The 26,939-nt window shown below is 56.2% G+C and overlaps 3 protein-coding genes across 6 annotated transcripts in view; 1 reads left to right on the forward strand and 2 right to left on the reverse strand.

The window, feature by feature from the left end:
* Positions 1-65: 65 nt before the first annotated feature.
* RBM22 (RNA binding motif protein 22) lies at positions 66-8,407 on the forward strand. The gene is made up of 11 exons (XM_087753918.1): positions 66-227; positions 881-934; positions 1,899-1,928; positions 2,973-3,105; positions 3,413-3,513; positions 3,671-3,843; positions 4,448-4,648; positions 5,183-5,347; positions 5,775-5,863; positions 6,390-6,521; positions 7,199-8,407. Exons 1-11 carry the CDS (start codon positions 174-176, stop codon positions 7,327-7,329), a joined length of 1,263 nt encoding a protein of 420 aa, XP_087610044.1. The 5' UTR covers positions 66-173; the 3' UTR covers positions 7,330-8,407.
* A 499-nt stretch (positions 8,408-8,906) lies between these two features.
* MYOZ3 (myozenin 3) lies at positions 8,907-16,295 on the reverse strand. Of its 3 annotated transcripts, none has more exons than XM_087753920.1 (7): positions 16,113-16,295; positions 15,112-15,217; positions 14,546-14,700; positions 14,202-14,276; positions 13,953-14,100; positions 13,529-13,700; positions 8,907-10,472 (listed from the first exon to the last, which is right to left on the reverse strand). In XM_087753920.1, exons 2-7 carry the CDS (start codon positions 15,140-15,142, stop codon positions 10,310-10,312), a joined length of 744 nt encoding a protein of 247 aa, XP_087610046.1. In that variant the 5' UTR covers positions 15,143-15,217; positions 16,113-16,295; the 3' UTR covers positions 8,907-10,309. The 3 variants fall into 3 exon arrangements, with proteins under 3 accessions (XP_087610046.1, XP_087610047.1, XP_087610045.1); XM_087753921.1 differs by having other exon boundaries at positions 15,112-15,190; positions 16,104-16,295; XM_087753919.1 differs by having other exon boundaries at positions 15,112-15,198; positions 16,113-16,245.
* Positions 16,296-16,720: 425 nt separating this feature from the next.
* SYNPO (synaptopodin) overlaps positions 16,721-26,939 on the reverse strand; it is a 28,162-nt gene continuing 17,943 nt past the window's right edge. For both annotated transcript variants that reach the window (XM_087753917.1, XM_087753916.1), the window contains exons 3-4: positions 20,298-22,195; positions 16,721-18,999 (exon numbers count right to left, since the gene is read on the reverse strand). In XM_087753917.1, the coding sequence (XP_087610043.1) occupies positions 18,223-18,999; positions 20,298-22,195 (2,675 nt within the window). In that variant the 3' untranslated portion in view covers positions 16,721-18,222. The remainder of the gene's footprint in view (positions 19,000-20,297; positions 22,196-26,939) is intronic.

Genomic DNA, 26,939 nt, shown 5'->3' on the forward strand with positions numbered 1-26,939 from the left:
CTATGGTTCGCCGTGCCTAGAGCGGCCCCCGCGACGCGCTCTACTCTCTCCCCGTCACGTCGCTAAGCGGAAGCGGTGTCACTTCCGGCTCCCGCCGCCTGCCGGGATCGAGGCGGAGCGGCGCGGGGGCTTCCGGCGGCTGAGGGGAGCGGAGCGGGGGCCGCGCCGCCGCCATGTCGACATCGCTGGGCTCCAACACCTACAATCGGCAGAACTGGGAGGACGCGGTGAGGACGGGGGAGAAGCGGGGCGGGCCTTGCCCGGCGGGGTCCTCCGCTGCCGGGGCGGGGCGAGGGCAAGGCCGGAGGGCGAGGGGTGCGCGGTCAGGCCGCCCTCGCAGCCCGGGGAGCTGCATCCCCGCGGTCCCCCCGCCCGGGAAGGGGTGGCCGCCGTTACCCAGGCCTCCTTACGGGCGGGGCGGGCTGGAAAAGGTTTTTTTTTCCCCGGGGTTTGGGGTCTGTGGTAGCTGGGGAGGGCCCAGGGCGGCGGGGGTCCGAGCCGAGCCGAGCCGGGCCCGTGGCCGCGTTCTCTCGAGCGGGGGCCTTTCCCGGGTGGGCCCACGGCAAACAATAGATGCTGGGGGCGGGGGGGGGGGGGTCATCTGCTGCGGCGAGGTGGCTGAAGAGCGAAGATCTCAAGAATACGCTTCTTGTTTGTTTAAGTTTTACTTCAAACGGGAATAGCTGGCAGGTCGCGGTTCTTTCATAATACAGGCCCTGGGTGGTGGCTTGCAGCTCTCCCGGTGACTCTTTTTGAACGCCTCTTTTTGCAAACGGTCTGATTCGTTTAACTCGGTAGGGCTCGGAGTGTGATTCGGATGCTGTCGTGCTGGCAGAGTTTGTTGCAAATTCCTGATTTTCCTTCTTCTTGCTCACTTCAGGACTTCCCTATTCTGTGCCAGACATGTCTCGGAGAAAACCCGTATATTCGAATGGTACGTGCCCGTTTGACCGCGCAGTCCTTTCCTCTGTGTTGGCCCTAAAACCTCGGGGTTTTGGGGACTAAAATAAGCCTGGCTACCGGAGGAGATGCTGGGGTGCACGTGCGCTCCTAATTAGTTGGTTCTGCACAGCAGGATTTGGTCCCAGCCGTTGTTGGTATGTGATGTCATGGCATTAGGTATGTGATTTAAGAATAAATCAGTGGAAAAGGAGAACAAGATGATGCACTCCTCTACGGTGCGGGAAGTACTGGCAAACAAAGCTTTGGTACTGGTAAATCGTGTGACGTAGGGAACAGCGCAACAACTGCTGAAATATTAAATAGCTTAGCACAATTTCTAAAGTGCGCAGGGATACGCGCCTGTGAAAATAAGTTAAAACTGTCTCACAAAGGCTGCCTGACGGTAATTTAAATCCATGTTTGTTTACCTTGGTTTCCTCTGTGCGGGATGAGTCAATACCTCTATGCTGCTTTTCTCTGTGCTCAGTCCAGTTGTGTATGTCCTACATTTGCATTATTTTACATTTCTGTTCCACCAAGTTTGCCGAGAGAGATGATGATATTTTCGTTAAACATAACTCTACTGCCGGTATAGGTGATATTTCAAAAACTGCTTTCTTTCATGTACTTATTTCACGTAACGATATCATATTTGCTTAAAAATAGCTATTAATATTCCATTTCATTCTCACCTTTCATCGGTACGTGAGCTGGGGCTTATAATACTGTGTTTTAATAACTGTTTCTAAAACAAAAATGGATTGAGAGTTTTTTAGGATTTTTTTTGTCCTGTTGACCTGCAGGTAGGTGTAAGCCTAAAACATAGGCTGGGTGAGTGTAAATGCAGCATAATTAGGGAAAACCCACTGTGCTATAACATCAGTTATGTGTTTCGTATTCTATGTTGAATTAATGGTATTTCATATTTTCTTTTATTGTTTTTGTTTATATTTCAGACCAAAGAAAAATACGGAAAAGAATGCAAGGTATGGTTGTTTTCTTTTGAAGAACAAACATCTAAATTGGCACATATCTAGGAATATTAAATTTTAATGTTGAAAAAATCCTGTCAGCTTCAGAAAATTGCTTATCTGGGTTAACAACTTAAAATATTTATGTAACTGCATAAATTTTTAGGTCAGTCTATCATGCACTTTGTTAGATAAAGTCAGTCTTAAAGTAGTAAAATTATCGAAGACTGTTCAGACAGACTTACGATTTGCTCGTGTTTATCAGAATTAGGTTTTGCTAATATTGTTGTGCTATATTTGAAGGTATTTTGGCATTTTAAGTGATCTCATTGTCTCTTGCAAGTTTGTTTTTACTCGTAAGTGGCGCATAAATAAGCGGAGTTTAGGTTTTGCTATGAATATCTTATTCATGGCTAGGTGGTGATTTGTGTTAGCTGTCTAAGAAATAAGCCACGTTTATTTCTGAGAGCCAGAAATATTTAGTGTGGTCTTGACTGAGGGAAATTAAAGAGGTTTTTTGCCCCTTTTATCAGTTGCCATCTGAGGGAGGGAGAAGGTACATGTTGAAATCTTGCTTCTCTTCCTCAAACCGCACACGCAGCAGATGCATCATTCCACTAGGTAAGATAGAGACCAGTGGTGGTCTTCTGGACTGCAAGCCTCATAACCTCTCACTGCGCTTGCTGCTCTGCTGGTGGCTGATTTAATAATAATTGGTAATTTATCTCTAATAGCTCTATACTGACATCTCCTGGAATGAAGGAGAATTTTTTTTTTTTTCCCCTTTGAGTAGATCCGCTTTCAGCGTTTGGGTTATTGTAGTAAATCAAAAAACAACAAGAAAAAAACCTTCCTGAAACTTTCTCCTGTCAAAGTAAGGCACCAAACAGTAAGAAATATTTCTTGAGGTCTGAAGCTTAGCAATACGGTGAAGAAGTTATATTTATGGTTTAAAGAGATTGGATGTCTTTGGACTTTAAGTTTCTGTTGAAGAACCAGAAAATGGTAAACTTCATTGCTGTGTAATAGTGATACAAGTGTTGACTTTGTGTCTTTCAGATTTGTGCCAGGCCTTTCACAGTATTCCGCTGGTGCCCTGGTGTTCGTATGCGTTTCAAGAAAACAGAAGTATGCCAGACATGCAGCAAGCTGAAGAACGTCTGTCAAACCTGTCTGCTTGACCTGGAATATGGTATGTACCAAAAAATGTCAGCTAAGAGAAGAAGCTGGTCTGCTTGCCTCTGAAATGAAAGTTGGTGAAATGTCTTTAAATATCTGCACGTAACTGGCACGGTTGTCTCTGGACAGTCTTTGAGAAGAACAAGTCTTGATGATCACATTGCTTCTGAGGTTCAGGGGCAGCGTGGTGTACCTGAGCCGTAGATGAGTTACCTCTGGCTAACGCAGGCTGCAGTAACTATTTCTGCTCTTTCAGCTTGTGCTTCATATGGATTTGTTGTTTTGTTGTTGGTTTTTTTTTTGTTGTTGTTTCATTCTAGGTTTGCCAATTCAAGTCCGGGATGCAGGACTTTCCCTTAAGGATGAAATGCCGAAGTCTGATGTCAATAAAGAGTACTACACCCAGAACATGGAACGAGAGGTAAGAAAGTGTAGTTACAATCGTGTTCTCTGTGTGTGGATGTGTATAGGGGAGGAATGACCTAACTTATCTTAAAGTCATTTGCTTGCTCTGATGCTGTGCATTAGTTTTCAGTGGTGATATATATGTAATTATTTGTGTTTTAACGACTGTTTAGATATCCAATTCTGATGGCACTAGACCAGTTGGTGCGCTAGGAAAAGCTACTTCTACCAGCGACATGCTGCTGAAGCTGGCTCGGACCACTCCTTATTATAAACGCAATCGTCCTCACATCTGTTCCTTCTGGGTAAAAGGAGAATGCAAGAGAGGAGAAGAGTGTCCCTACAGGTACAAATATAGCTTAAACAATTAATCTGTTCACCACGGTCAGATACAGCTCCCCTTAGGACTGGAAGAACAGGAGATGCTGCAGTGGACAGGAGACGCAGCGCTGTGATTGGGGTCAGGGTGCAACTTGCACTCGGTTGGCACACAGCACCAGTGAATGAATCTTTGTTGTGGCAAGTTCGTTTGTGAGGAATTAGCTGCGTGGTCTTGTAGTGTTTTGCCAAAGCAGTGACTGCAGCCCTTCTTTTGCATAGTTCATTTTTTCCCTTTGTGGCGTCAGTCCCCTCAATCAGAGATCTTTGTGTTTGAACAAGAGGCCATTTGAAATCCTGCTCTTGTATTTTGTAGTGTTGAATGCTCAGCTGTCAAAAGTGCCATTCGTTCAGAATGTGAGGCTGCAATTTAAGTTTTGGGGGCTTTTTGTTCCATTTTGGCATGTTTATGTGAACAGGGTTAAGCATATAAGTGACCGGAGGCCATTAGAAGGGAAGGTAGCAGTTATAAGTATTATATATGTTTTTTTTTATATATATAAAAAAATAGTTATTTTAATCTGATGCAGCTGTGACTGGTGTTATGAAATGCTTTGTTTTCTGAACCTTAGACATGAGAAACCTACAGATCCAGACGATCCTCTGGCTGATCAGAACATCAAAGATCGTTATTATGGAATTAATGATCCTGTGGCTGATAAACTTCTGAAACGAGCGTCAACCATGCCTCGTCTAGACCCCCCTGATGACAAGACCATTACTACGCTGTATGTTGGAGGGCTTGGAGATACTATCACTGAATCAGATCTCAGGTGTGTTGGTGAATTTGTATTGCCCTTACCTTTTTATTTCACGCTTTGATTACTGCTCATCTTCAAGTGAGGAAACTCTCTTGCAAGGAAAAAAAAAATAAACCTGGTTTTCAGTTTTCCTTAATGGGAAACTGGTTGGTGGGCAAGTGCAGAGGAGTGCCAGCTTGTTGGAGAGCAGTGCCAGCTTGCTGGAGAACAGATAAACAGGCACATTTCAAATGCTTTGATTAAAATGTCTCTCTTTAAAGATGAGTCATCCTTCTGAGCTGTGGGGGATACTGTGTTACACTTTTTACAAGAAAATCCCATCGCCTCTCTCCAGCTGGCTGCCGAGAAAAGCTGCTGCAGAGTTTTTATTGCTCCATAATTGCGCAGTGGGGCAAGAGACTTGTAGTAGATTTCTGATGATTAGTCTGAACTGGTGATGGAGAAAAGAAAGGGTCTGAGCATATCTATTTCAGCATGTGACGAGGTCCTGTGGGCCCTGCAGCTAGGAGGAGTGGGGGTTCATAATAATTTTTTTTCCCCCAACAGAAATCACTTCTACCAGTTTGGGGAGATTCGGACGATAACTGTAGTGCAGAGGCAACAGTGTGCTTTCATCCAGTTTGCCACGCGGCAAGCTGCGGAAGTGGCTGCTGAGAAATCCTTCAACAAACTCATTGTCAATGGTCGCAGGCTCAATGTCAAATGGGGAAGGTGAGTGCGGGGGGAGGAAGCCTTGTGGATACCGCCACAAGGTTCTTCACTCAGTTTATGCAGTCTTGATGAGCAGGACTGGATATTAAGCTGGAGTAGATACTGATTTGGTGAATAGTTGGGGTCCTCTTAGAGTTTGGTTGTCTTTCAGCAGTGGGATCTGGGTTGGAGATCACGTAAATCGCACAAATTGCGTAAGGGATTTCCTGGTTGAGGGTCATGGATGAGTTTCTGTAGCTGTTTCTAATCCGTCTCCTGTAAACAGTTTGCACGCTTTGTGCCAGCTGTCTCTGATGTTCTGTGAATTTTTTGTCTTTGGCCTGAAGCAAAGGATCTGGATTAGATAATGCGAAACTATTGTGGTGTGAATATCTGCTTATCCTGCTTTTTCTCATCTTTGTTCTCAAACTTTTGTGTATTTTTTTAGGTCCCAGGCAGCAAGGGGAAAAGAAAAGGACAAGGAAGGTACTACAGAATCCGGGATAAAGCTGGAGCCAGTTCCAGGACTTCCCGGAGGTATGGGAGTTCGTTTTCATCTCTCAAACACTTAATGCTGACCTGCTTCCATGAGAGAGGCTGGTGTTAAACCTCTGAGCGTGGTGACGGTAGAGGCACTGGTGAGCCCAGAGCCCACGCTTACAGTAGGTTTGCAGTGGATCCAACTGGGATGGGAGGGGAGCTTTGTCTAGAAGCAAATGCTTGATGAAAAGAGAGTTCTTTGTGATGCATGAAAAGTTAAAGCTGAATTGAAGTTATTTAGGTCCGAGATACCGGCAACACATGCTTTTCAATGCTTGGTTAATGTTTTCCTAATCCACTGAGTGTTGTGTGATGGAAAAAGCAAAGCTGGTTTCGGGTGAAGAAAAATGGTGACTGTTCTGGACTTGCAGTGCGGTCCTGCTTCTCGCTCCGGTTCAGATGTGCAATAGTAGCAGCAGTTTGCCCTTGTGGAAGAACTGATTGCGCCTCCTCTCTGAAGGCAGATACCGCTGCATAACTTGACTGAGAGATTTTCCATAACCACCGTGTACTTTTTCTGCAGCTCTCCCCCCTCCTCCAGCGGCAGAAGAGGAGGCTTCTGCAAATTACTTCAACCTACCTCCAAGTGGCCCTCCAGCCGTGGTTAACATTGCCTTGCCACCTCCGCCTGGCATTGCTCCGCCACCGCCTCCAGGTACTTGTGTTTCCCCTTCGAGCGGGGGTGTGTAACGTGGTGTTAGACGATCTGGTCCTCCTTCCTCGGCTGGGCTGTCGCACTGATGCATGCCCTGCGTTGGTTTTCCTCATCCCTGATCATACAGTGTAAACCGATGATCTAAAATGAGGTGTCAGCACAGTTTAATTAAACTGAGCTGCCTCTTGTGGTACGTATTCACTTGCAAATTCCCAGGCACGGCAGAGATCCCTGGTACTGAGACCTACTCAGTGCTTTTGCTGGCTGTGTAAATGCCACGTTAACCTGAACTTGAAAGGGTAATTCTGCAGCTGGTTGAACACCAGCCTGGGTTTGGCTGTGTGTATATATCTATCTGGAGACCCTCTTTTTATGGGATGTCAGACTCTTGTGGATGTTTTGCTTTGCTCCGCGGCTGAGTAGAAAGCATTTAGATTGGCATTAGAGACAGTCCAGTCCCCCACCAGCTTTTATCTGCGAGTAAGGATGGGTGTTGGGTAAGGATTACTCTCAGTTGTACTGGAAGGAGTTTGGGGATTTGGAGAATCATGGGAGATGTGCACCTTTCCAAGGCACAGCTGTAAGCCAGCTGTTTTCTCTCGGTAGTTTCAAGCAGTAGTACATCCGCGTCGCTTGTTCCGCTGCTTTCTCTGAAGCTGCCAACTTTGTTCCTGCAGGTTTCGGACCACACATGTTCCACGCCATGGGGCCCCCGCCTCCCTTCATGAGAGCCCCGGGCCCCATTCACTACCCGTCCCAAGATCCCCAGAGGATGGGTGCCCACGCGGGAAAGCACAGCAGCCCCTAGCACGTCCTGCCACCCTCATCGTTGAAGTAAATGCTATTTTCTAGTTACCGTGGTAGCGCCATATGTTGAGCTGTGGGTGAGCTAGAGAAGCCTTATTTCCCTGCTTGCAGACACTGGGCAAGCTGAGCTCCGTGTCTCCGCTAGCTGATCGGGTCGTTGATGCATCCCAGATCTTTCATTTAGTGTGGGGGCGGGGGGCAGACAGAAGGGCTGTCGGGGGTCTGTGGATCAGGTGTACCAGAATTACAGTGCTATCCGTGTATCCCCTTTGCACACTTTTGAAATAAACTTCTCGAAAAACAAAACTAAACCCTTTTCAAGCCCGTTTGGTATCCTCAGTCTGAACACTATGGACTGTTGAAATGTAACCAGAGACTCTTCTCTGGCAGGTAACTAATGACGTATTATTCTAATGAGGTATTAAACCAGAACTGAATACGAGCTAAAAAACAAGCTTATCAGGTGTGCCAAACCCATGGCTTTGCCTTACTATGGCCACAGCATTTTCTTCCCTCCTTTTTCGTGACTTCTTGCTTAAAAAAAACAAACCAAAAAACCAAATCCTTTTTTGATGCTTCACTTCTAATGCTACGTGTCCTGAGCAAGACGAGTGTTAGGTCACGCGAGCAGGCTGTGGGGTGGCAATTGGCAGTTGCCTGTTTGAGCCTGGCGAAAGCCCCTCGGTGGCCCCCAGAGGCTGGGCTTGTGTTGCTGACAGCTGCAGGGGGAGGACACGGTTTATTGGGAGCGTGATGCGGGCTCTCCAGGCCTGTGGGTACAGCCTCCTCTTAAGCTGCGAGATGGATCCCGCCTCATCCTGCTTTGATAAGACATGAAACTTTTCTTTCTGTGCTCCAACTAGAGTTTGTCCAGGAGCAACTGTGTCCTGCACAGAGCCTGCCATTGAATAAGATGTATGTACACGTGGCTGGAGGGTTTTAAGTTTATCTGTATGTCAGCTGCTTTCTCGTAATGGATCTGTGGGCATCTTGCTGTGAAGCAAAACATGATGGGACCTGTTCCGAAGCCTCATTTGCTTGTTTTAAAAAAAATACACTAAAATATTTGAATTTTTCAATGCTTTGCTTAGGACCCGGCAGCACAGTGTCTGAGGACTTTGATTTTTATTTGGCTGCTGCCAAAGCCAAGATGCAGAGTGGGCAATGGCAGCGGGTCCACTTTTAGTTCTATGTAGTGTCCCGTACCGCGCCACGGGGTCCCGTGGGTGCTGCCACCGAAGGCGCGTGCGGTGCTGCCGGGCTGCTGGAGGTGGCGCAGCACACGTGGCCCCAGGGGCACGGCTGGCAGGCAGGGTGGCTTTCTCTGGAGAAAGAGCTGGGCTTTGGGTGCGGGTCATTAGTCTAGTTTTTGTCAAGTAAGAGCCGTCCCAGGGCAGTGCTGGAGGACGGGCGGAGGCCTGCCGGTGGGTTGGGGAGGGCTGCGGCGGTTGCCACTGCGCTCTCTGCAGTCGGGGCCCGCGAGCGCTGTGCAGACGGATCGAATGCAAGCAGTTTGTACAGCATCGCAATTGATTTATTATTTCCAGCCAGGTCCTCAGGGGTACACGGGTTCTTCAGCTGATGGACAAAGAAGAGAGAGATGGGTTTGAGCGTGATAAATCTTTAATGTTTAAGGAACAGACCTTTTTTCTTTCCATTTGCGTGTCCCCTCCTGCTTCTGTGGGAAGAACAGAGCGGTTAAAGTTTCCTGCCTGAATGGCATGTTGTGGCAGCAGAATCCCTGTGTGGGATTTGCTCTGCGCAGCGTTACAAATACACTTCACAAGTGCTGCGAACTGCATTTTTACCACTAAATTTACTTGCCTGCTATAACCACAGTGGTGGAAAAAGAAACTTTTATCCTGATACTCCTGCTTTTGCAAGATTAAATAAGGGTAACATTAAGAACCTGACAAAAGCAATTGTAGAAAGTCTGCATTCAGGTAGAGATTTTTGTTAGCAGGGTTTTCCAGATGTTCTGATGACCGTCTATAGACTGTTGTTAGCTGCGTGTCCCACTGTGTGTCACTGCTGAAAACGTTTGTGTAGTTGAATCCCCACTGCCAATTTTCACATTCACGGAGAAGCCCGTGCTTCCTCTGGAGTCGCGGCTGCGCTGCTTTTCCTTCCCACTGATCCCGAAGTTGCCGGAATACCCTGGCAGCATCTTTCAGACTGCTGCGATTCTGCAGCGCAGCTGGTCCGGGCAAGGCCCGATCCTTACTGACCAACTACATGGAGCAAATCTGGCGTAAGTCAATCCAAGGGCTTAGATGTTTAAGCAAGGCATGCAAATAGCAGTAGGAAGGGGAAAATAACAGCTGCCAAGTGCTAGCCAGTAGCTTGTGGAAAATGGGCACCGGTTTCCAACTCCCAGTGTTCCCCTCCCATCTCTCCTGGCTGTGCTGTACGTGTGTTGATAAACAGGCAGGTGCCCAGTTCCTCATGTATTTTTGTCGTCCAGCCAAGCCAAAGGTAATTGCTTTTAACATGCCAATGCCTCCGGTTACTTGTTTTGCTGGTGTCCTTCAATTATCACCTCCTCTCGCTGTCCTGACCGGAATGACAGGCGGAGAGTTATCCCGAAGATGGAATTTCTCTGCAAAGGCACCAGCTGTCAGAGCAGGTCTTGTGCGTCGGTGAAGAAGCAGAGAGACAGCTTGGTGCGTTGCAGCTGGTGGTCCTGCCATTTTCCAGGGAAGGGGACAGGCTGTACGGGATTTTTTGTACAGGATCTTGCATTAACGATGAGAACTTGGCTGGTTAGCTCAGCACAAAACGCCGTTGTGACAATGGCTGGTACGAGGGGAATTCAAAATGGTCCCAGACTTGAGCTTGTTCAAATCCCGTTGAAGATGACAACCCGAGACCACTAGCTTAGCGTTCACAAAGAATACTTCCTCTCCTCTCCCCTACTGCGCGATGTATGGTTGAGTCTAGCGATAAAAGCATCTGTGGCGATGGGGAAGGGAGTGCGCGTACTACAGCTCATCGCTCTCTGGTAGAATCCGCACCCAACCTTGTGGCACTCTGTTGAAGTTGGGTCTGTGGGAAATCACCTCCAGAACACTCAGGTTCTCCAGCTCCGTGGCGGGCACGGAGAACAGGTCGCTGACCAGTGCTCTGTCAAACGGGGTGGGAGTCCTGTGGCATGAAAAAAAGCAGACTTGGCACAGCAGGAGAGGTTGCGCACACGGTGAAGGTGACGGACAAAGCAGGTCTGGATTTAGAATCACAGAATCGTTAAGGTTGGAAAAGACCCTTAAGATCATCGAGTCCAACCGTAACCCAGCACTGCCAAGGACACCACTAAACCATGTCTCCAAGCACCACATCTCCCCGGCTTTTAAATACCTCCAGGGATGGGGACTCAACCACTGCCCTGGGCAGCCTGTGCCAGGGCCTGGTTTACTAACTCTGAGCCCAGCAGCAACCTAGCGATGCCTGTAGCAAACGCCAAGCCTCCTCTTCCTCCCCAGGCTGCCGTTAGTCCCTGCTAGCCCGGCGAGGCGCTTCTCTTGTGCAGAGCCAACCCCAACTCAAGCGTTGGCAGGCCTGGAGAGCGGGGTTTGGTGCCTGAGCGCCAGGGGCTGTGCAGGGGCGGGAGGAAGCCTGTTCCTACCTTTACCATCGTCTCTCTTGATGGGCTTCGCAAATACCAGTAGAAAAAAAGCAGACTTTTGCACATGAAAAGGGCTAGACTATGAGAGCAGGCAAGGGTGACAAACCCTCAGGTCTTTAGAAAGCAGCTGATGTGTTCTGCAGAGGGCCGAGGCCGATAGCGCTGCCTCCTGATTGCTCTAGCACATGTGCAGCAATGTCTTTCTCTTGGCCCTGGCTCCAATCTGCCTTCTGGGACCGCTTCTCTTGAGCTATGGCTAACAGGGGGAGCAGTGCGGGGGCAAGAGCTGTCATCCCTTTCTGGAGAAATGTGGAAAGGGACCAGGGAAGAGAGTGCCAGGCCCTGAAAAGCCAAGAATGTTGGTTTTGGAGCAGCACATGGAGGCTGAGCTATCAATGAGGCATAGCTGGGAATGTTTGCTTCGGGAAGCGCTGCTCGAACATGAGTAACGTGGCACTGTTTTGCAACAGCGTGCTGGGGAGAAATAAGGGGGGAAAGGTGAATGGGAGAGGTTTGTTGCAGAAACTTTCTCCCTTTTGGGGAAAGACAGTCCTTTTCAAAGCTTGGTTTTCACTCTCTCTCTTAAGAGACCTTAGCAAGGTGGCTGAAGGTCTTTGCATCACAGCCTGAATGTTTAGGGTTGGGGATAAATCAGTCTGCTTTAACGCAGCTGCTGTTGAGATGGTGAACTTGCCCTTGCCCTGTGACCCGCGTGAGCTGTGCTGGGATTCACCTAGCTTTAGGCAAGACCACTGGCTTCTCGCTAGCTGGTTTGTTCCAAAAAGCTTGTTTTTCTGCAGTTTGGTATTTGATGAACTGAGAAGTCGTTTAAAAGCCAACAGCTCGGAAGATCATGAAAAGCCCAGTTAAAAGCAGATTGGCTCTCTGAATCTTCATGCCTCAGCGAAGCATTAGAGGAGGTGGAAAGAGGCTGGGTGTTAAATTAGCATCCATCTGTATTAAATAACAGTTCAAGACTTTAAATAGAAAGGCAGCATGTGAGAGGGGAGAAATGGTACAGGGTAAAGCATTATTCAGAAACATGCCCTTCCTTCAGTCCCCGTCCGTAAATAAATACTGAGGCAGGAACACGGCTAAATGTTGAAAGAAAAGAGCCAAGCGTCTGCAGCAGCTCCTTGTTCTCCCCCTACGGCACCTCCTCGGATGTGACTGCTCCAGGAAAGCTCCGGATGGCTGAGTGACTGGGAAGGAGATCCCGAGGGAACAGCTAACGCAGCCCCTTTGCTTCTCCACGCTTGCCCATGGCTGCCCATGGGTTGTTCTCCCTTCTGTTAACCTCGTCTCCCTCAGCTCCACTCCAGTGCAAACCAGTGCACTGCCACGCTTTCACTGGTGTGGAAGGGGAAAGACAGGGGGGCTGAGCGTGAAGCAGCCTTGCCCTGTGCGCCTCGCCAGGCCCACAGCAAAGCCCCAGGGCTGAGGGAGAGGAGGGCAGCAAAGGGACGGCGGCAGCCCCATCTCAGCCCGGCCGGCCGGCGGGCTGATCTCTGCCCCTTGGGCCGCAGTTCCCACGCAGAGGGGCTGGAGTTGCCCGCAGCCCCTCTGCCAGGCGCTGGAAGCGCAGCAGTCATCTCCCCCATGACTCAAATCCAACCCGGCGCGGGCTCAGGAAAGCTGCCGTCTGCAGAGGCCCAGCACCACGGCAGATGGGCTGATGGGGAGCGGTGCTGTGTCCTGGTAGGGAGCTCCAGTGGGAGCTTGCCTAATGGAACGTGACTTTGGCCAGGTCACTGAGGCTAATGTACTTTCATCCTCATAAAAGAGGCTTTTGGTGAGGAGGAGAGCCAGGACCTCAGTTTGCAGATTCCCTGGGATGATGTTCAGCTTAAAAGTTCAGTTCTCATTGTTCTACATTGGGCTGCTGGTGCTTTCCTACCACCAGATCTCCTGAATCCCCACCAAACACCTTTCCAGAGTGGAGGTTTTCCTCGGCGGTCTCTGCTCCCAGCCTCAACCCCAGTATAATTTGGAGGTGCACAGGAGGTGCAGGGCATGGAGCTTGCCAGGCTGAGCCACCAGAAATGGGCCTGGAGACTTCAACCTTAAGCAGGTGTTTGGAAGGAATCTGGTGACCTCTTAACACCTTGTGGAAAGATTAACCTTATACCCCCATCGCTTCCAGCAGCTGCTTGGATACCTTAAGGAAATTAGGAGAGAGACTTGGCAGTGTCTGTGCCATTCCTCCACCCAGCCCAGAGCTGAGCCTGGCTGGGAACAGCAGCGATTCCTTCTTCAGGACCATGCGCATGAGAATTAGTTCTCCCAAATTTCAGCCGTCATCCCTGAGGTTACCCCGTGAGACCAAGCTGCGCAAGCCCGGTGGTGGAGCTGAGAGGAGATCTGGGGAGCTGCTGGAGGCAGGGACCTTTGCAGAGGAGCCACCGAGGAGCTCCTGAGCAGGAAAAGAGCAACCTGAGCCCTTGCTGCTCCCCCGCGGTGTATAAAGAGGGCATGGACCATTGCGTTTCCCTGGCAGCATGGTAGGTGCTTCTTGAGGCCGAAGGGCTTGGCCAAGGGATGGACAGGCTGGTGGTGCCTGCACCTCGGCCAGCATTACCTGTTGAAGCTTCTGAAGTCCCACGGAGGGGGTCTCACGGGCGGCTGGTTCTCACCATGCACAGTGTTGTCCTTGTCACCAAGGAGCTCCTGCCATGGGGAGCGGTAGCCCTTGGGGATGGCGGTGACGTTGAACTTCTCCGGGGGGACTTCTTTGAGGGGGCCTGAGTATCCTGTGGGGGAGAAGAGATGGCGTGGGAGAGAGGGGGCTGGGAACTGCCCTGCCTTCGCACGGCCGCAGAGGACCTGCTGTTGGGGGCTGGATTCCATATATATAACATAAATATATGTTATATATTTATACATATAAAAGCTCTGGGGGAGGGTTTTGGGGACGACCCCTCAGCAGGCAGCAGCTCGCTGCCTCCAGCCCCACATTACTGAGATTACAACGGCGTTGGCTTTGGGGTGTAGGCGGCATTTACCCGGGGCCAGAGCATCAGGGTTGAGGATTTTGCTCATCTGCAAGACTTTCTCTGTCTTCTTGGGCACTTCGGGGGGGCCACCCTGGGGCAACGCTGCCACGTGGAGCTCCGAGTGATAACTCTGCTGGTCCCCGGTGTCCTCCCCTGCCTGCAGAGGGGATGGTCAGTGGGGCGTGAGGAGCTCCCCCTGCCCTGGTTGGGACTCAGGAGGCTGTCAAAAGCACCTTGGAGCTTCCTCCACCTACTCACCATCCCCTCGTTTGCCGTTCCGTCCAGGTTGCCTTTCTCAGTGCGATGCGAGTCACCCGCCCCCAGCCCTGGGAGCTGCAGGAGGCGAGGAGAGGAGTTAGTGGGTGCAGAGGGGAACCAGCACCCTTGCTCTTTGGTGGATGCTGAAGCTGATGCTTGCCCATCAACATGCACAGCCCACCAAGCCATCTCTGCTCTCCCTTCGTCTCGGCGTAGTGGGCAGCTGAGCATGGCCGCCCTGCTGACAGACCCCCAGCCCCACAAGGAATCACCCCCCTGCAAAGGCTGCGAGAGCTGGAGAAGGGATGTCCCGCTCGGAGCTGGGGGATAAGCCACCGACCCACCTCCCTGTAGCCGCTGGGATGCTCAAAGACGAAGCGCTGCATCCGCTTCTGGCGCTGCTGGAAGAGCTGGGAGCCGCGGTTGTTCCGCAGGGAGAGCTCCTCGATCATCAGGTCCTGCGGTGTGCTCATCTTCTTGCCCAGGTCCAGCTGGGGCACTGAGGAGGCCAGGGGAGAGCACAGCCACAGCTGAGGCTGCTGCAGCGCTGGGGACCCCCGTGCCCAGCGCAAGGACAGCATGTCCCCTCGCCAGGGTCCCTGACGCGCTCGGCCACACGCCCGTGCCGGGAGCTGCACCAGGGACTGGCGTTTCCTTGGTGGGCGGAATTGTCAGGGAATTAGCTCAGCTCCAGAGGCTCAAACAGCCTCTTCTGCCCCTGTGCACGGACCCCTTCAGCCTTCGACACACAAGTGCTGCCCCTTGGGGCTGTAGTGCAAGAGGGGATGAAGAAAGCAGGCAGGGAGGCCCTGGAGAGCAGGGCCAGTGGCTTCAGCCAGAGCTGGGTCTGGCCCCCAGGCAGGGGGACCAGCACTGCCCTGGGACCGGTGGCACCCCCAGCCCCCCTTACCATCTTCAGGGCCCGGTTTCATGATGGTCATCACTTGCTGCCGCGCTCCTGGGGCAGCTCTGCGGGAGGGGGATGGATCCTGCCCGGCTGGAAGAGAGAGGCAGCCCTGGGGTGACACCAAGCATGGGGACACATCAGCCCCAGGCGTGCCACGGGGAGAGGCCAGGCTCGTCTGAGCATCTCCCCCAGACAGCATCATCCCTGAACACCTCCCCGGCCAGCATCATCCCCACGCTACCCTCCATTCCCTTCATTAGACGTAAGGAAATGTCCAAAGCATGCCACCCCTCAGCCCCTGCTTGTTGTCTTTCCTCTCTGCCTTTCTTTAGGGCAGGAAATGTCCCCAGTTCTGTCCTTGCCCACAGCGAGCCGGTGTCCTCATGTCCCGAGCCCCCTCGGAGCAGCACCCGCTGCCTGCAGCCTGCCGGGTGAGCAGGAGCCCTGGCTGCCCCCCCCCCAACACTTCTGCCTCAGCAGAGCTATTTTCAGCCTCTGGCCCCAAGGGTGCAAGCCTGGCCAGCAGCAAGATGGGGCGCAGGGCCCCTGGGCTGTGTTGCTTCTTTGCAGGAGGCAGCTGGAGACCAGCCCTGGTCTGAGCCCCCCGGGCTGCCCACCCGCAGCAGCACCCTCCCGCGCGGCCGGGGCGTTGGGCTCAGCAAGTGCGAGGAGCGGGACGGTGGCTCTGCCCTCTTTGGTGCATCTGGTGTCCCTCGGCTCGGGCTGATGCTGTGCAGCTTCCCTGAAGAGCCCTGGAGAGCAGGGGGTCCCCACAGGGCCACAGCGGTGGCTGCCTGGCACGCAGCTCCCTGCCAGCTCCGAGTTCAACATTAACCATCCGCACGACAAGCGTGGGACCTGCGCCCCGTCCTTCCCTCGACCCCCCTCTGGGGAGCCCATACCCTGACCCCCACGAGGGCGATGTCCCCACCACCAAGGCTGGGACGTCCCCAAGCCCCACGCACCAACCCGCTGACCCCAGCATGGGACCTCACCTCCCCTACCTGGCCAGGGGACACCCCAGACACCTGGGACCGAAGATGTTCTCCTGCTGGGCTGGGGACGAGGCCAAAGCCAGGCTGCGGCCACCAGCACTCGGTGGTCCCAGCTGGCCCTCCGTGGCACCCCCGGGCTCCCTGCCGCTCGCCCTGACCCGTGCTGGGCTCCAGCCCAGATGCCAAAGTCCGGCTGCGGGGCAGCAGCTATTTCTGGCTGAGAAAGGGGGCGGAGCAGGGCTGACCCTTGGGGACTGGGACGCTGTCACCCCGGCACAGAGCAGGGCTGACCCTTGGGGACTGGGACGCTGTCACCCCGGCACAGAGCAGGGCTGACCCTTGGGGACCGGGACGCTGTCACCCCGGCACAGAGCAGGGCTGACCCTTGGGGACCAGGATGCTGTCACCCCGGCACAGAGCAGGGCTGACCCTCGGGGACCAGGATGCTGTCACCCCGGCACAGAGCAGGGGTCACCCTTGGGGATGGGGATGCTGTCACGGAGCGGAGCTGACCCTTGGGGACCAGGATGGTGGCTTTGCAGCAGCAGCAGGAAGTGGCCATGTGCCACGTGTGCCCAGGCCACCTTGGGGATGGATCGGAGCCAGGCAGGCCAGGCTGGGTGGGATAACAGCAGTTTATTTCTGAGCTGGGTATACAGCTGTTCAGCGAAGGCGGGTCGTGGTGGCTGGTGGGGCGAGAGGAAGGGCAGGCTGCAGGGCAGGGGGACCCCGGGGGACAGGGATGGGCTGGCTCCAACAGCGTGTCCGGGGAAAGGGAAGGGGTGACAGGGGCTCCCTGCACGGGGAACGTGCCAGAACCCCAACAGCCCAAACGCATTCTCCTTCCTCGGTGCTGGTCTTACCGGCACCAAGGCTGTGTCCCCTGGGCGGTGGCTGCAGTCACTGCTGTAGCATCTCCTGGCAGCCCAGCCAGCTCCTGCTCACCCCTGGGTGGGGACAAGTGCTTTGGGGACCCATCACCCTCCCAGGCACCCACAGCTCTGCCACGTAACTCTGTCCACCCTGACGCCCTCCTCTCCCCATCGCCCCCCCTGAGCCTCCCTCCGACACCGCTGCCCTTGGGGACCTCTGCCCCCTCCCCAGCCCCTTGCAGGGCTCCCCAGGGGGACACTGGCTCGTCCCCAAGACACGCTCAGCGTCACCTCCTGCACTGACACCTCCCTCAAACCCTCTGCAACCTGTACCACTTCCTTCGGCCCCCCACAGCCCCCCACCTCCTCCCCCCAGCCCTGGCTGCCACAGCACCCACTGGTCCCCCTGTGTCCCTCCATCCCGCAGGGGTGGGGACAGGGATGGGGTGAGCCCGGGATGGGGACAGTGACAGGGTACGAGATGGGGCTGTCCCTCTTTGCCTAGGCAGGGTGGGAGGGCACCTGTAAATGGTCCCCTTGATGTGGCAATAAATAACTTTGGCTCTCTTTTTGGTCGCTGGGGAAGGATTTGGGGGAATTTCTTTGAGAACAGGTCAAAAGTAAAAAAAGAAGGCAATGAAGAACTGGGGGGCTGGGGGCTGCAATAAAAAAAAATAACTTTTCCTCCTCAAAATCTGGTTTCAATTGAAACCAGCCAGATCTGGAGGCTGGGAGAGAGTGGGAGGGTGCCCTGGCCACGGCACCCACTTGGCACTGCCCACCCATGCCGGATACACCGTGACCCCGCAGGCAGCAGCACCAGCCGTGCCACCCAGGAAAGCAGAGCTGCCGGGTGCCAGGGTCTGTGACAGCCCGGTGCTGGGGACAGGGGACTCGCAGGGGACCACGGAGCCTGTCCCCGTCCCTGCTCCGTGGTGCAGGGCTGCGGAGGGAGGGGGCCATGCCAGGGGCTGGCTCCCCCCTGCTGCCTGCTCTGCCTGCTGACCACGCACCCCGAAAGGTTAGTGTGGTAAAAATAGAGCTGGGCCATGGGATGGCGGGCAAAGGGAGGCACCTGACCCCGCCGGCACGCCGAGGCACCACGGCAGCTCCACCGGGGAGCGAGGACACTGTTTTTTGGGGACCTCAGCCCCGAGGGTTGGGGTGTTCCCTGGGGGGAGTCAGTGGGTGGCATCACCCGGGCTGGCAGGACCTGGGAGAGGGTGGCCTGGCCGGGACCAGCTCATCTAGGAGGTGCACGGGGCCCCCGAGGGGAGCCCCCCTGGCTTCAGCCGCAGGCTGCTGGTCCAGCCCCGGGGACAGAGGTTGAAGCTGTGGATGCCAGGGCTCTTGGCCCCCGAGTCTTCGGAGTCGAGGGAGACGTCCGAGTCTGTCGGGGACCGGGAGGTGCAGCGCTTGGCCGAGGATCGCCCACCCACCACAGGGGATGGCAGGGGGCTCTTGGGACTGGGGGACAGCCTGGGGACGGGGCAGGACACACCGGGTGGCAGCAGGAGCCGGCGACCCTCTGCCCAGGCAGCTCGGGGCATACCAGGGGAGGCACAAAATTGGGGGCCATCCGCCCGGGGCGATCGCAGGGGGCTTTTGTGGGTGGGCGAGGGGCTCCCCAGGCTCCTCGGCATGCTGCTGGCAGCCTGCAGTGCCGGGGCTCTGGAGCTGTCCAGTCGCACCAGCTGGGGGGACTGGGGCAGGCTGGGGGGGCCGGCGGGGATGGGGGTGAAGGGCCGGGAGCCCTCCGGCCCCACAGCTTTGGGAGAGGAGCTCTTCCTCCGGGCAGCGTTGATGATGTTCCTGGCGAGCCGTGCTTGCATCTGCCGGCTGGCCCGGGGGTCGGCGTCCTGCCGCAGCGGGGACAGAGACCTCTCGCTCCATGGAGGGGACATTGGGGGTCCCTCATCCAGCTCGGGCACCGAGGCCGGGCTGGCCCAGCCGTCCAGGCTGCCCGGGCACCGCGCCAGCCGGGGCGTCCAGGTGGGCGAGGCGGGGAGGGACAGCCGCCTTTCCTGGAGGGGGACAGAGAGCGGGTTAGTGCCGGCACCACTCGGGGGGATGAAGGGGACAGAGCAGAGGGACAGGGGCAGGACTGGTGCCAGGGCAAGCTCCGTGCTGGCTCAGCCCTGCGGGAACTGGGGATGCATCCTCATGCATTGCACCCCCCACAAGGGCTCCCCAAAAATGCATTTGCCTCTGCACCCCCTCACCAGCCAAGGAGGTTGGGGCAGGCTTAGCCTGCAATTAATCAGCCTTGCCCAAAACATGACCCAGGACCTCTCACTACCTGCAGCTTCCTAAAGCTTCCCCCTGGGCGATGCGCGGAGACCCCCCTGCGCCGCCCCGGAGGTCCATCGCCCGGCAGCTGCTCCCCAGCTGGCAGGAAAGAGAAGAGCCAGGTCTGACAGCGCAGAGAGTGTATTCAGAAAGAAGGGGGAAAAAAAAGAAAAACACAGGAGAAATAAAAGCACAGTTGAAAGGCAACTTGTTACTGTAGGGAGAGCGGCGGGAGCAAGGGACGGGCAGAGGCACAGGCTGGACCACGAGCATCAGGCTGAGCATCACCGAGCTGGCCCTGCCCTCCTCTGCCCGGCACATCCCTTGCTCCCGGCCGTGCCAAGCAGCGCTGCCAGCTCCAGCACCGAGCCTGGGGACGGATAGGGACCCCGCGGTGTCCCCAGTGCCATGGGGCTCCACCATTCCCCCAGGGATGTGGCTCTCCTCCGTGGCATGGAAGCAAATGAGGACAGATCCTGAAGGAGCAGCAAAAGAGACAGGAGCAGGCACAGTGAGGCGGAAAGGTGGTGTGTCCCCTCCGGGTTTGCTTTGGTAGGAGGTCGATAGGAGCCAGCAGGACAGAGGGGCTGCAGGTGAGCGGGCAGAGCCAGCAGCTGCCGACTACGAGAGCTGGAAAGGCAGGAGGTGAGGAAAGGACGGAGCCAGAGATGCGATGCTCCGTACAGTTTCCAGGCGAGAGAAGAAAGTGCCGGCAGTCCCGTGGGACGGGCAGGCTCCCGACGGCTCTTTGGGATCCCGTGGGCTCTACGTCCCTGACTCCTGCCGCCTCCCCTCGGCTCCCATTACACCGAGGGTTCAGCAGCACCTGTCTCACCCATGGTCCTGGCACTGCAGCCTCCCAGCTACTTCTTTTTTCTATTTCCTTTTCTTTTTTTCCCCTTTTTTGTGGTTGGTTTGGCTTTTGGCACACCTGTGAGTGGTTAGGGAGGACTCAGCTGGCAGAGGGAAGCCTAAAACCCCCGTGTTTTTATCTCTGCCACCATTACTTATAGTAAAAAGAAGGTTTCCACACCTGCGGCTCGATGCCGGCATTCCTGGTGGAGTAGGAGGGCCGGGGTGCCTGGAAGCCCCCCTTCGCTCGGGGCGGCAGCAGGCGGCACGGGGAGGCCAGCAGCACCTCAGTCGGGGCTCCGGGACCAGCACGGCTGCCGTGAGTCAGGGGCAGAGCCCCGGCAGCGCCAGGGAAGGGGCTGGAGGTGGTCTGGCCGGCACTGGGGACGGCAGGGGGATGCCAAACGGGGGAAGGAGGCAATGGAGAGGTCGGGCAGGAGGTTTGCTGAGGGTAGGGGTAGGCATCGGGAAGAGAGGGTCTGGGTGGAGGCACCTCCTGGGGCATGGACCTCGCTGGCCCCTTGGATGGGGAGAGGATGAAGAGCGAAGACTGGAGCTGGTAGGGCTGGTGCTTGGAGATCTCGAGTTCCTTCTGGGAGACCTCGTTCTCCATCAGGTTGCTGCCATACAGAGATGCCGGGGGGGTTTTGGAGGGCCTGGAGGGACTCTTGGAGGCGTGTCTGGAGACCATGGGCGACAGGCAAGCGTTGGCGTCGTACTTCCAGGAGGGAGGCAAGGACATGGTGGGTGACGGGGACCGCAGCAGCTTGGGCTGGGAGGGAGCCTCGATGATGAACTTCTCCATCCTGGACTGCCGGCGGGCGAAGAGCTCAGCCCCCTTCCCTCTCGCTTCGCTGAGGTTGTGGCTGGGCTGCGGCTTTGGCTTGGGCTGGATGGTGGGGGATTTGAGGCAGGAGGACCACGCCGGAGCATCGTCGGCCGGTGGGAGGTGCTGCCCGCCCCTGGCTGCGTTGTTGGGGACAAAGTTGGCGGCTTCAGCCCCAAGGGCGAAGGGTTCATCCTCAGCACTGGGCTCCCCCTGCTCCTTCTGCTTTTTCCTGCTGTCTGCGCTCTGGACCAGGTCCAGCAGATCAGGGTTGGGGCCCAGCTTTGGCTTCTCAACGAAGGTGAACATGGACTTCTTGCTGGCTCTGCGGGCAGCCGACTCCTCCAGGATCCCCGTTTTGGGCAGGGGGTTCGGTCCGCTCACCCCATAGCCCAGGGGGGGACCTGGCAGCATCTTCTGCTCCCGAGGGGGGTACAGGGCCGAGTAGGCTGGGGGCGAGCGGACACGGGTGAGTGGCGGGGGGCTGCTCAGGGTCTCCGCATAGGTGGGTGGTGGGGGCATCTCAGCAGCAAGAGGTCCCTCCGCGGGCTGGCCGCTGGCGGGGGACGTCTGGGTGCCAAAGGGTCTGGCCGTCCGGTTCTTTACAGGCTTGGGTTTGGCCAGGGTGAGATGGACCTCGTAGTACTGCCGGCCCCATGTCCCATTCTGCTGCTGGCCGGCCGGGGATGCTGTCCCCGTGGCAGTCCCCGCCGGCGCGCTGGGCACCTCATCAGGCACCTCGCCATTCTTCCCCTCCTCAGGGCTCTGTGGCAGGGCAAGAGCCGCTGTGCTCAGCCCCGCAGGGGCTCCCACTTCCCCGAGCCCCCCAACTCTGCTCTCCATCCCGCCGGCAGCCCGCTCCTGCATGCCGTTGGTGGTGGCCGATGCCATGTTCTCCTTCAGGTAGATGCTAAGTGGGACCTGCTGGGCTTCAGCAGGCAGCTCCCGGCACAGGGAGGCGTTTGCCCGCAGCTCCTCTCCTGGCGTGCTGGGCTGGCTGGGATCTGGCTTTGTCCCCTGCCCCTCACCCTCTTCCATGTCTGCTTGCCGAGGCCGGGGCGCAGGGCTCAGCGGCAGCCCCCCGCCATGCCCGGCCTCGGCGAGCCCGTCGACGCGCTGCTTGCGGCGGTTGAAGAGCAGGACGCCCTTGGAGCTGGGGCCGGGTGCCGTGGTGAGCTGTGCTGCGATCCTCTGGCTCCGTGCCTTTGCCTCCTTCAGCTCCTTCTCGGAGAGGCTGGCACTGCGGGAGAGACCTGGGCAAGGGGGAGAGGGGGGTTAGGGGGGCTCAGAGGGGCTCAGAGGGGACATGGGATCCCAGTCCTCCCCGTCCAGGACCAGCAGCCCTTCCTCCAGGTATCCCTCGGCATCCCAACCCCTTCCCTGGCACCTGGGGGAAGGCCGGAGGGATGCTCTGGGGCTGGGGTATGCTGGGGGATATCATAGTCCAGGGGCGATGGGGACCCAGAGCTGAGACACTGAGCTGCAGCTCTGCACGCCAGGGGGACAGACGGCAAAGCCCAGGAGACACCCAGGGGCACTCAGGACCTTTCCTCCTGTCCCACTGCGGTGACCGTATGGGAAAGGAATTTCTCCAAGGGCTTCGGCAGGTCTCAGGTTGCAGCTCACATGGTTTTGGCCTCCGGCTCGAAGAGACAGCAGGCAGGGAAGGGGTCAGCATCTGTCCCTCGGCCCCTTGCCCCAAATCCTGCCATGCTCAGCCCCGAGTGGGCAGAAAAGCAAACCCAGCATCAGTGGGGAGATGCCAGCTTGCCATAACCTCATGGCAAAGCCAGTGGCCAGCCCCATCTGGGGGCTGACTTAGGGAGCAACACGAGATGGCAGCAGCCGACAGAAGCTGCACAGATCCCGACGGGCTGGACACAGACACAGCCCACAGCAAGGCACCAACCTCATGTCTTGGGAGCCTACGCCAATGCTAAAAGCAAAGTGCTAAAAGCCCGGCGAAAGCCCTGCGGTGAGTGGCCGGAGTGCCACTGGGCTTCTCATGTGCTGGCCAAAAGGTCAGGGCACCAGCCCTTCCCGAAGGCCAAAAGGATGTGGAGCTGCCGGGAACACATTTTCTCGGGGTGAGCAATTTCCTATGAGCGCGCCCTAAAGTGCCCGCGGGAAGGGCAGCGTCCCCAGCCCTGCTGAGGCCACTGCTCGGGGACAGACACCAGTGCGGGGACAGACATCAGCGTCACTGCTCGGGGACAGACATCAGTGTCACCCCAGCACCCACCAAGGGTGCAGCCCCCTCCCCAAAGGCGCTGCCAGGATGGCTGTGATGGGGTGTCCCTGCTCTGGCCCCTGCAGGGAGGTGGGTGGCCAGGGCCACCCGCCCCAAGCCCCACTCCTCAGGGTGCTGACAGCACCCGCTCCCCTTCCCTTCCCATCCCATCCCTTCCCTTCCCATCCCTTCCCTTCCCTTCCCATCCCTTCCTTCATGTGTTTCTCATTTTCTTGCCTTCTGTGCCGCTTGGGAGCCTTCCAGGATATTTTCAGCAGTGGCTCAGCCTACCAGTGAGGGAAGGGATGAATGACTAAGCCAAATCATTCCAGCGAGCCCACGGTGAAGCAGGAGGGCTGCTGCAAGCTGGGCATCTCCTCTTCCTACCCTTCATCCCTCCCACCTCCCTCAGCACTCAGCAAGTCCTTGCCCTGGCCCCAGCACCGCCAAGGCGTGCAGAATGGCTCTGCCTCCCTGGAGCAGCTGGAGAGGAGGAGGAGGAGGGTGGATGAAGCCTTCGGGCTGCCCGACAAGAGGGTTTTGGCTGGGCATGGGGGAGAGGAGGCAGAGATGCCAGTGGAAACTCTCTCCTGGAGACGAGAAGCCCGTCCACAGCGGCGATGCCGGCGGCCAACATCTCCCCCGGTTAGCGCCCAGCATTGTTTAATGCCCCATTTCTATTTGCTTTGGCGGCGGCACAGAGCGGGGCCGCGGTTTCCTCCGGCCGGGCTGGCTGGAGGGCGGCCAGCACCGCGGCTCCCGCTCCACGGGGTCACCCTCACCGCCTTTATCTCTGAAATGGAGGAGAAATACAGCCAAGGAGCCATTGAGAAATAAGCCACAGGCTCCAGTTGTCTGTGAAATTCATGCTCCGAGCCGAGCATCCCCACTTCCTCGGAGGCCGAGGCCGCCTAAGAAGCTGAGCTCTCGGCGGAGCCATTTCGCAGCCTCCCGCTCTTGCTACTGCCTTTTAACAGCAACCAAGGGGCCTTGGGGGATCTCCTCCGCGCTGGAGGGATGACTCAGCTCTTGGCCAGCCCATTCCTGCTTGGACTAGCCGCTGGATACACTCTTGTGTAGCTGGGACGAGCACCAGGATTTGTCCCCTGGGATTTTGCCCCCAGGTATCCCCATCCCTTGCTGACGCCCCGGGCACAGGCTTCCCTCCAGGCCAGGCGTTATTGCTAGGTGGGAGCCCCCCCACCCGAAATCCCCCGCCTGGCATCTGCTCCCATCATCGCCTTGCAGCCCCCCCATCCTGTACGTGCTTCCAGGAGCCGCTCTGCCCCTGCCATTCCCGAGCTGCTCCACCTGAGCCCACTGGAAACGAATCCCTCAGGATACTAATGGGGATGGGAGGGGTAATAATTGCTCTTCACATCTAATTTTTATCGCACGGATGGAGAGCACCGAAGCCTCCGGCAGGCCAGAGGAAATTGCAGAGAACAACCCTGTACACCGCCCTGCTTGCACAGCCGTGCACAGCCCAGCAGACAGACGGGTGGATGGACAGACGAACCCTGCAGCCCTGCAACCCAGCTCTGCAGGCACCGCTGCAAATGCGGCTCATCATCGCTCAACCCCGGGTGACATCCCATCCCCAGCCGAAGGGCAGGGACCACCTCCATCCCTCCTCCCCGCCGTCTGAGCCGTAGGATGAGGTTATTCGATCTTTAGCCATCTGCCGCGGTGGCCGGAGGGACCCCCATCAGCCGGGGAGGGTCCTGCACCCCTCGCTCCCCTCCCAACTGCAGGGAATATCCTTTCGTCCTTCCCCACCGTCCCCTGCCAGCCAGGGAGCCTCAGGTGGGCTCTGGGTGGGTGCTTCCCCCTGGCCCCGGGCAGGCGGGAGAGAGCTCAATGTGCTGAAAATGTCCAAGTGCTGGGGAGGAGGAGGAGGGATGCAGGGCTGAAGGCAGCCCGAGTGGCACGGGGAGGAGGCGAAAGCAAAACTATGCGCGGCTGAGGGCACCCGGGGCTCACACGGCACTGGAAACCAGCTTCCGCCCATTAACAGGAGTCCAGTCCAAAATCCAAAGGGTGACTGGCTCTTCTCGCGCTCTTCCTTCCTTCCTTCCCACGCCGCGCACCAGCTCGCCACCACGCTGCCCTTCGGGAAGGAAACGTCTCCCCTCTCCAAATGTCCCACCTTCTTCCAAGAACAATGAACCCAGCCCCACCAGCCCTCTCCGCTGCCGCGTCCCTGCGCTGGGCGTCCCCCGGCAGCCCCCAGCCCTGCGGTCCAGGGATGCGAGGGAAGGAGACGCTCCCTGTGCCCCACAGGATCGCTGGGCTCCCGGGGCATGTGAGCAGCCGTCCGACAGCGCCCGAGTGCTATTTCGGTGCAATGCACTTTGGCTCCAGCCAGAGGAACCTATAGACCTCTATCTATATATTTATATAGGCACTTGTTCCATAGGTTTCCCTTTGCTCCAGGGGTTACTTCCAGCAACATTCCCCAAGTGCAGAGCTTAACAACTTCTTACCGAGCTGTCAGTCATCCTTCCCGCAGCACGTACTGCGCTCTCTCCTCTGGAGCGAGGATGACGAAGGTGATGAAAGACATTTTTGTTGCTCTCCCCTCCTGGCCAGATGGGAAAAAAAATTTCCTTCCAGCTCAGTTTTCCATGCAAAGGATGGGTCCCCCCGCACAGCGCTACTGCAGAGCATCTGCAGTCCAGCCAGCAAAGGCCGGAGTCACCATCTGACCCCAAATGATGGTGAAGGATGTATCAGACCCTGCTTGTGGCCTGCCCTGCCCCGACATCAACTCCAAAAGCTGGAATGAGATGAGGATTTGGCCCCAAATTGCAGGGAGGGGAGACACCCCAGGGCTCTCTGAGCTGACAGATTCAGTTGCCGGTCTTGATGTGGCCAGGATGTCACATGAAGAAAACCAGCAACTTAGAAGCTGCCACCTTGCAGGTCTGGGCGGCTGCGAGCACCAGGCGTGATGGTGACAAGTCCTTGTGCAGAGAAGCCAAGAGGTATCGGAGTCCTGGTGGGGCTGGCGGGATGCAACAGGCTGTGTGAAATCTTGGACTCAAGGCTGGCAGATGACTCCAAAATCGAGCCCTAGCCTGCTCCTGGTTTGGATGCTCGGCCATCCCAGCGCTGTGGCCCACCTTGGCCAGCTCGCAGGAGGATGCTCAGGATGGCCCACTGGCCCCAGGGCCAGGCAGAAACCCCAAATCCACCTTCACACAGCGCAGCAGCCACCATCTATAACCAGCAGGCGCTTTTCTTTCTTTCCAAACATTTCTTGGGCTGCTGTGGGTCAACCCAAACGGCAAAACCCCACCAGCAAAACTAAGAATTAAACTGAGACAAATCCCAACTCCAGAGGGACGCACGCCACCACCGTGCCACCTCCCTGCCAGGAACCCGAACGCACACCTACAGCCGGGCGGTGCTGGGGAGGGGGAATCCAGTGCTTTCACCCAAACATTGAGGGCCTTGGACACCGAAGAAATGTAAGCAGTTTTTTTGGCAAAGAAGCCAACTGGCCTTTTGCCCCAACTCCAGCTGTGCAGGATTTTTTGCAATGCGCACTAACCCACACACATTTAAGTCTGTGCTTCCCTACAGCTCCCTGAGTTATCCCAAATAATCTGCTGCTAGGAAAACAAGGAGGGTAGCACAGACAGGCAGTTGAGCTAGCTAGAAACAGATATGATTCGAACAAGGATAAAAATATTGCAATTTTCTGCCTCATTCCCACCTTCCAACCCTCCTATATCCCAGATATAAAACCTCCATGAAGTTTT

This window comes from Nipponia nippon, unplaced genomic scaffold, assembly GCF_047370975.1.
Source record: "Nipponia nippon isolate SJK-2023a ecotype South Korea unplaced genomic scaffold, ASM4737097v1 scaffold_17, whole genome shotgun sequence".
In the NCBI taxonomy this organism is placed as follows: domain Eukaryota; kingdom Metazoa; phylum Chordata; class Aves; order Pelecaniformes; family Threskiornithidae; genus Nipponia; species Nipponia nippon.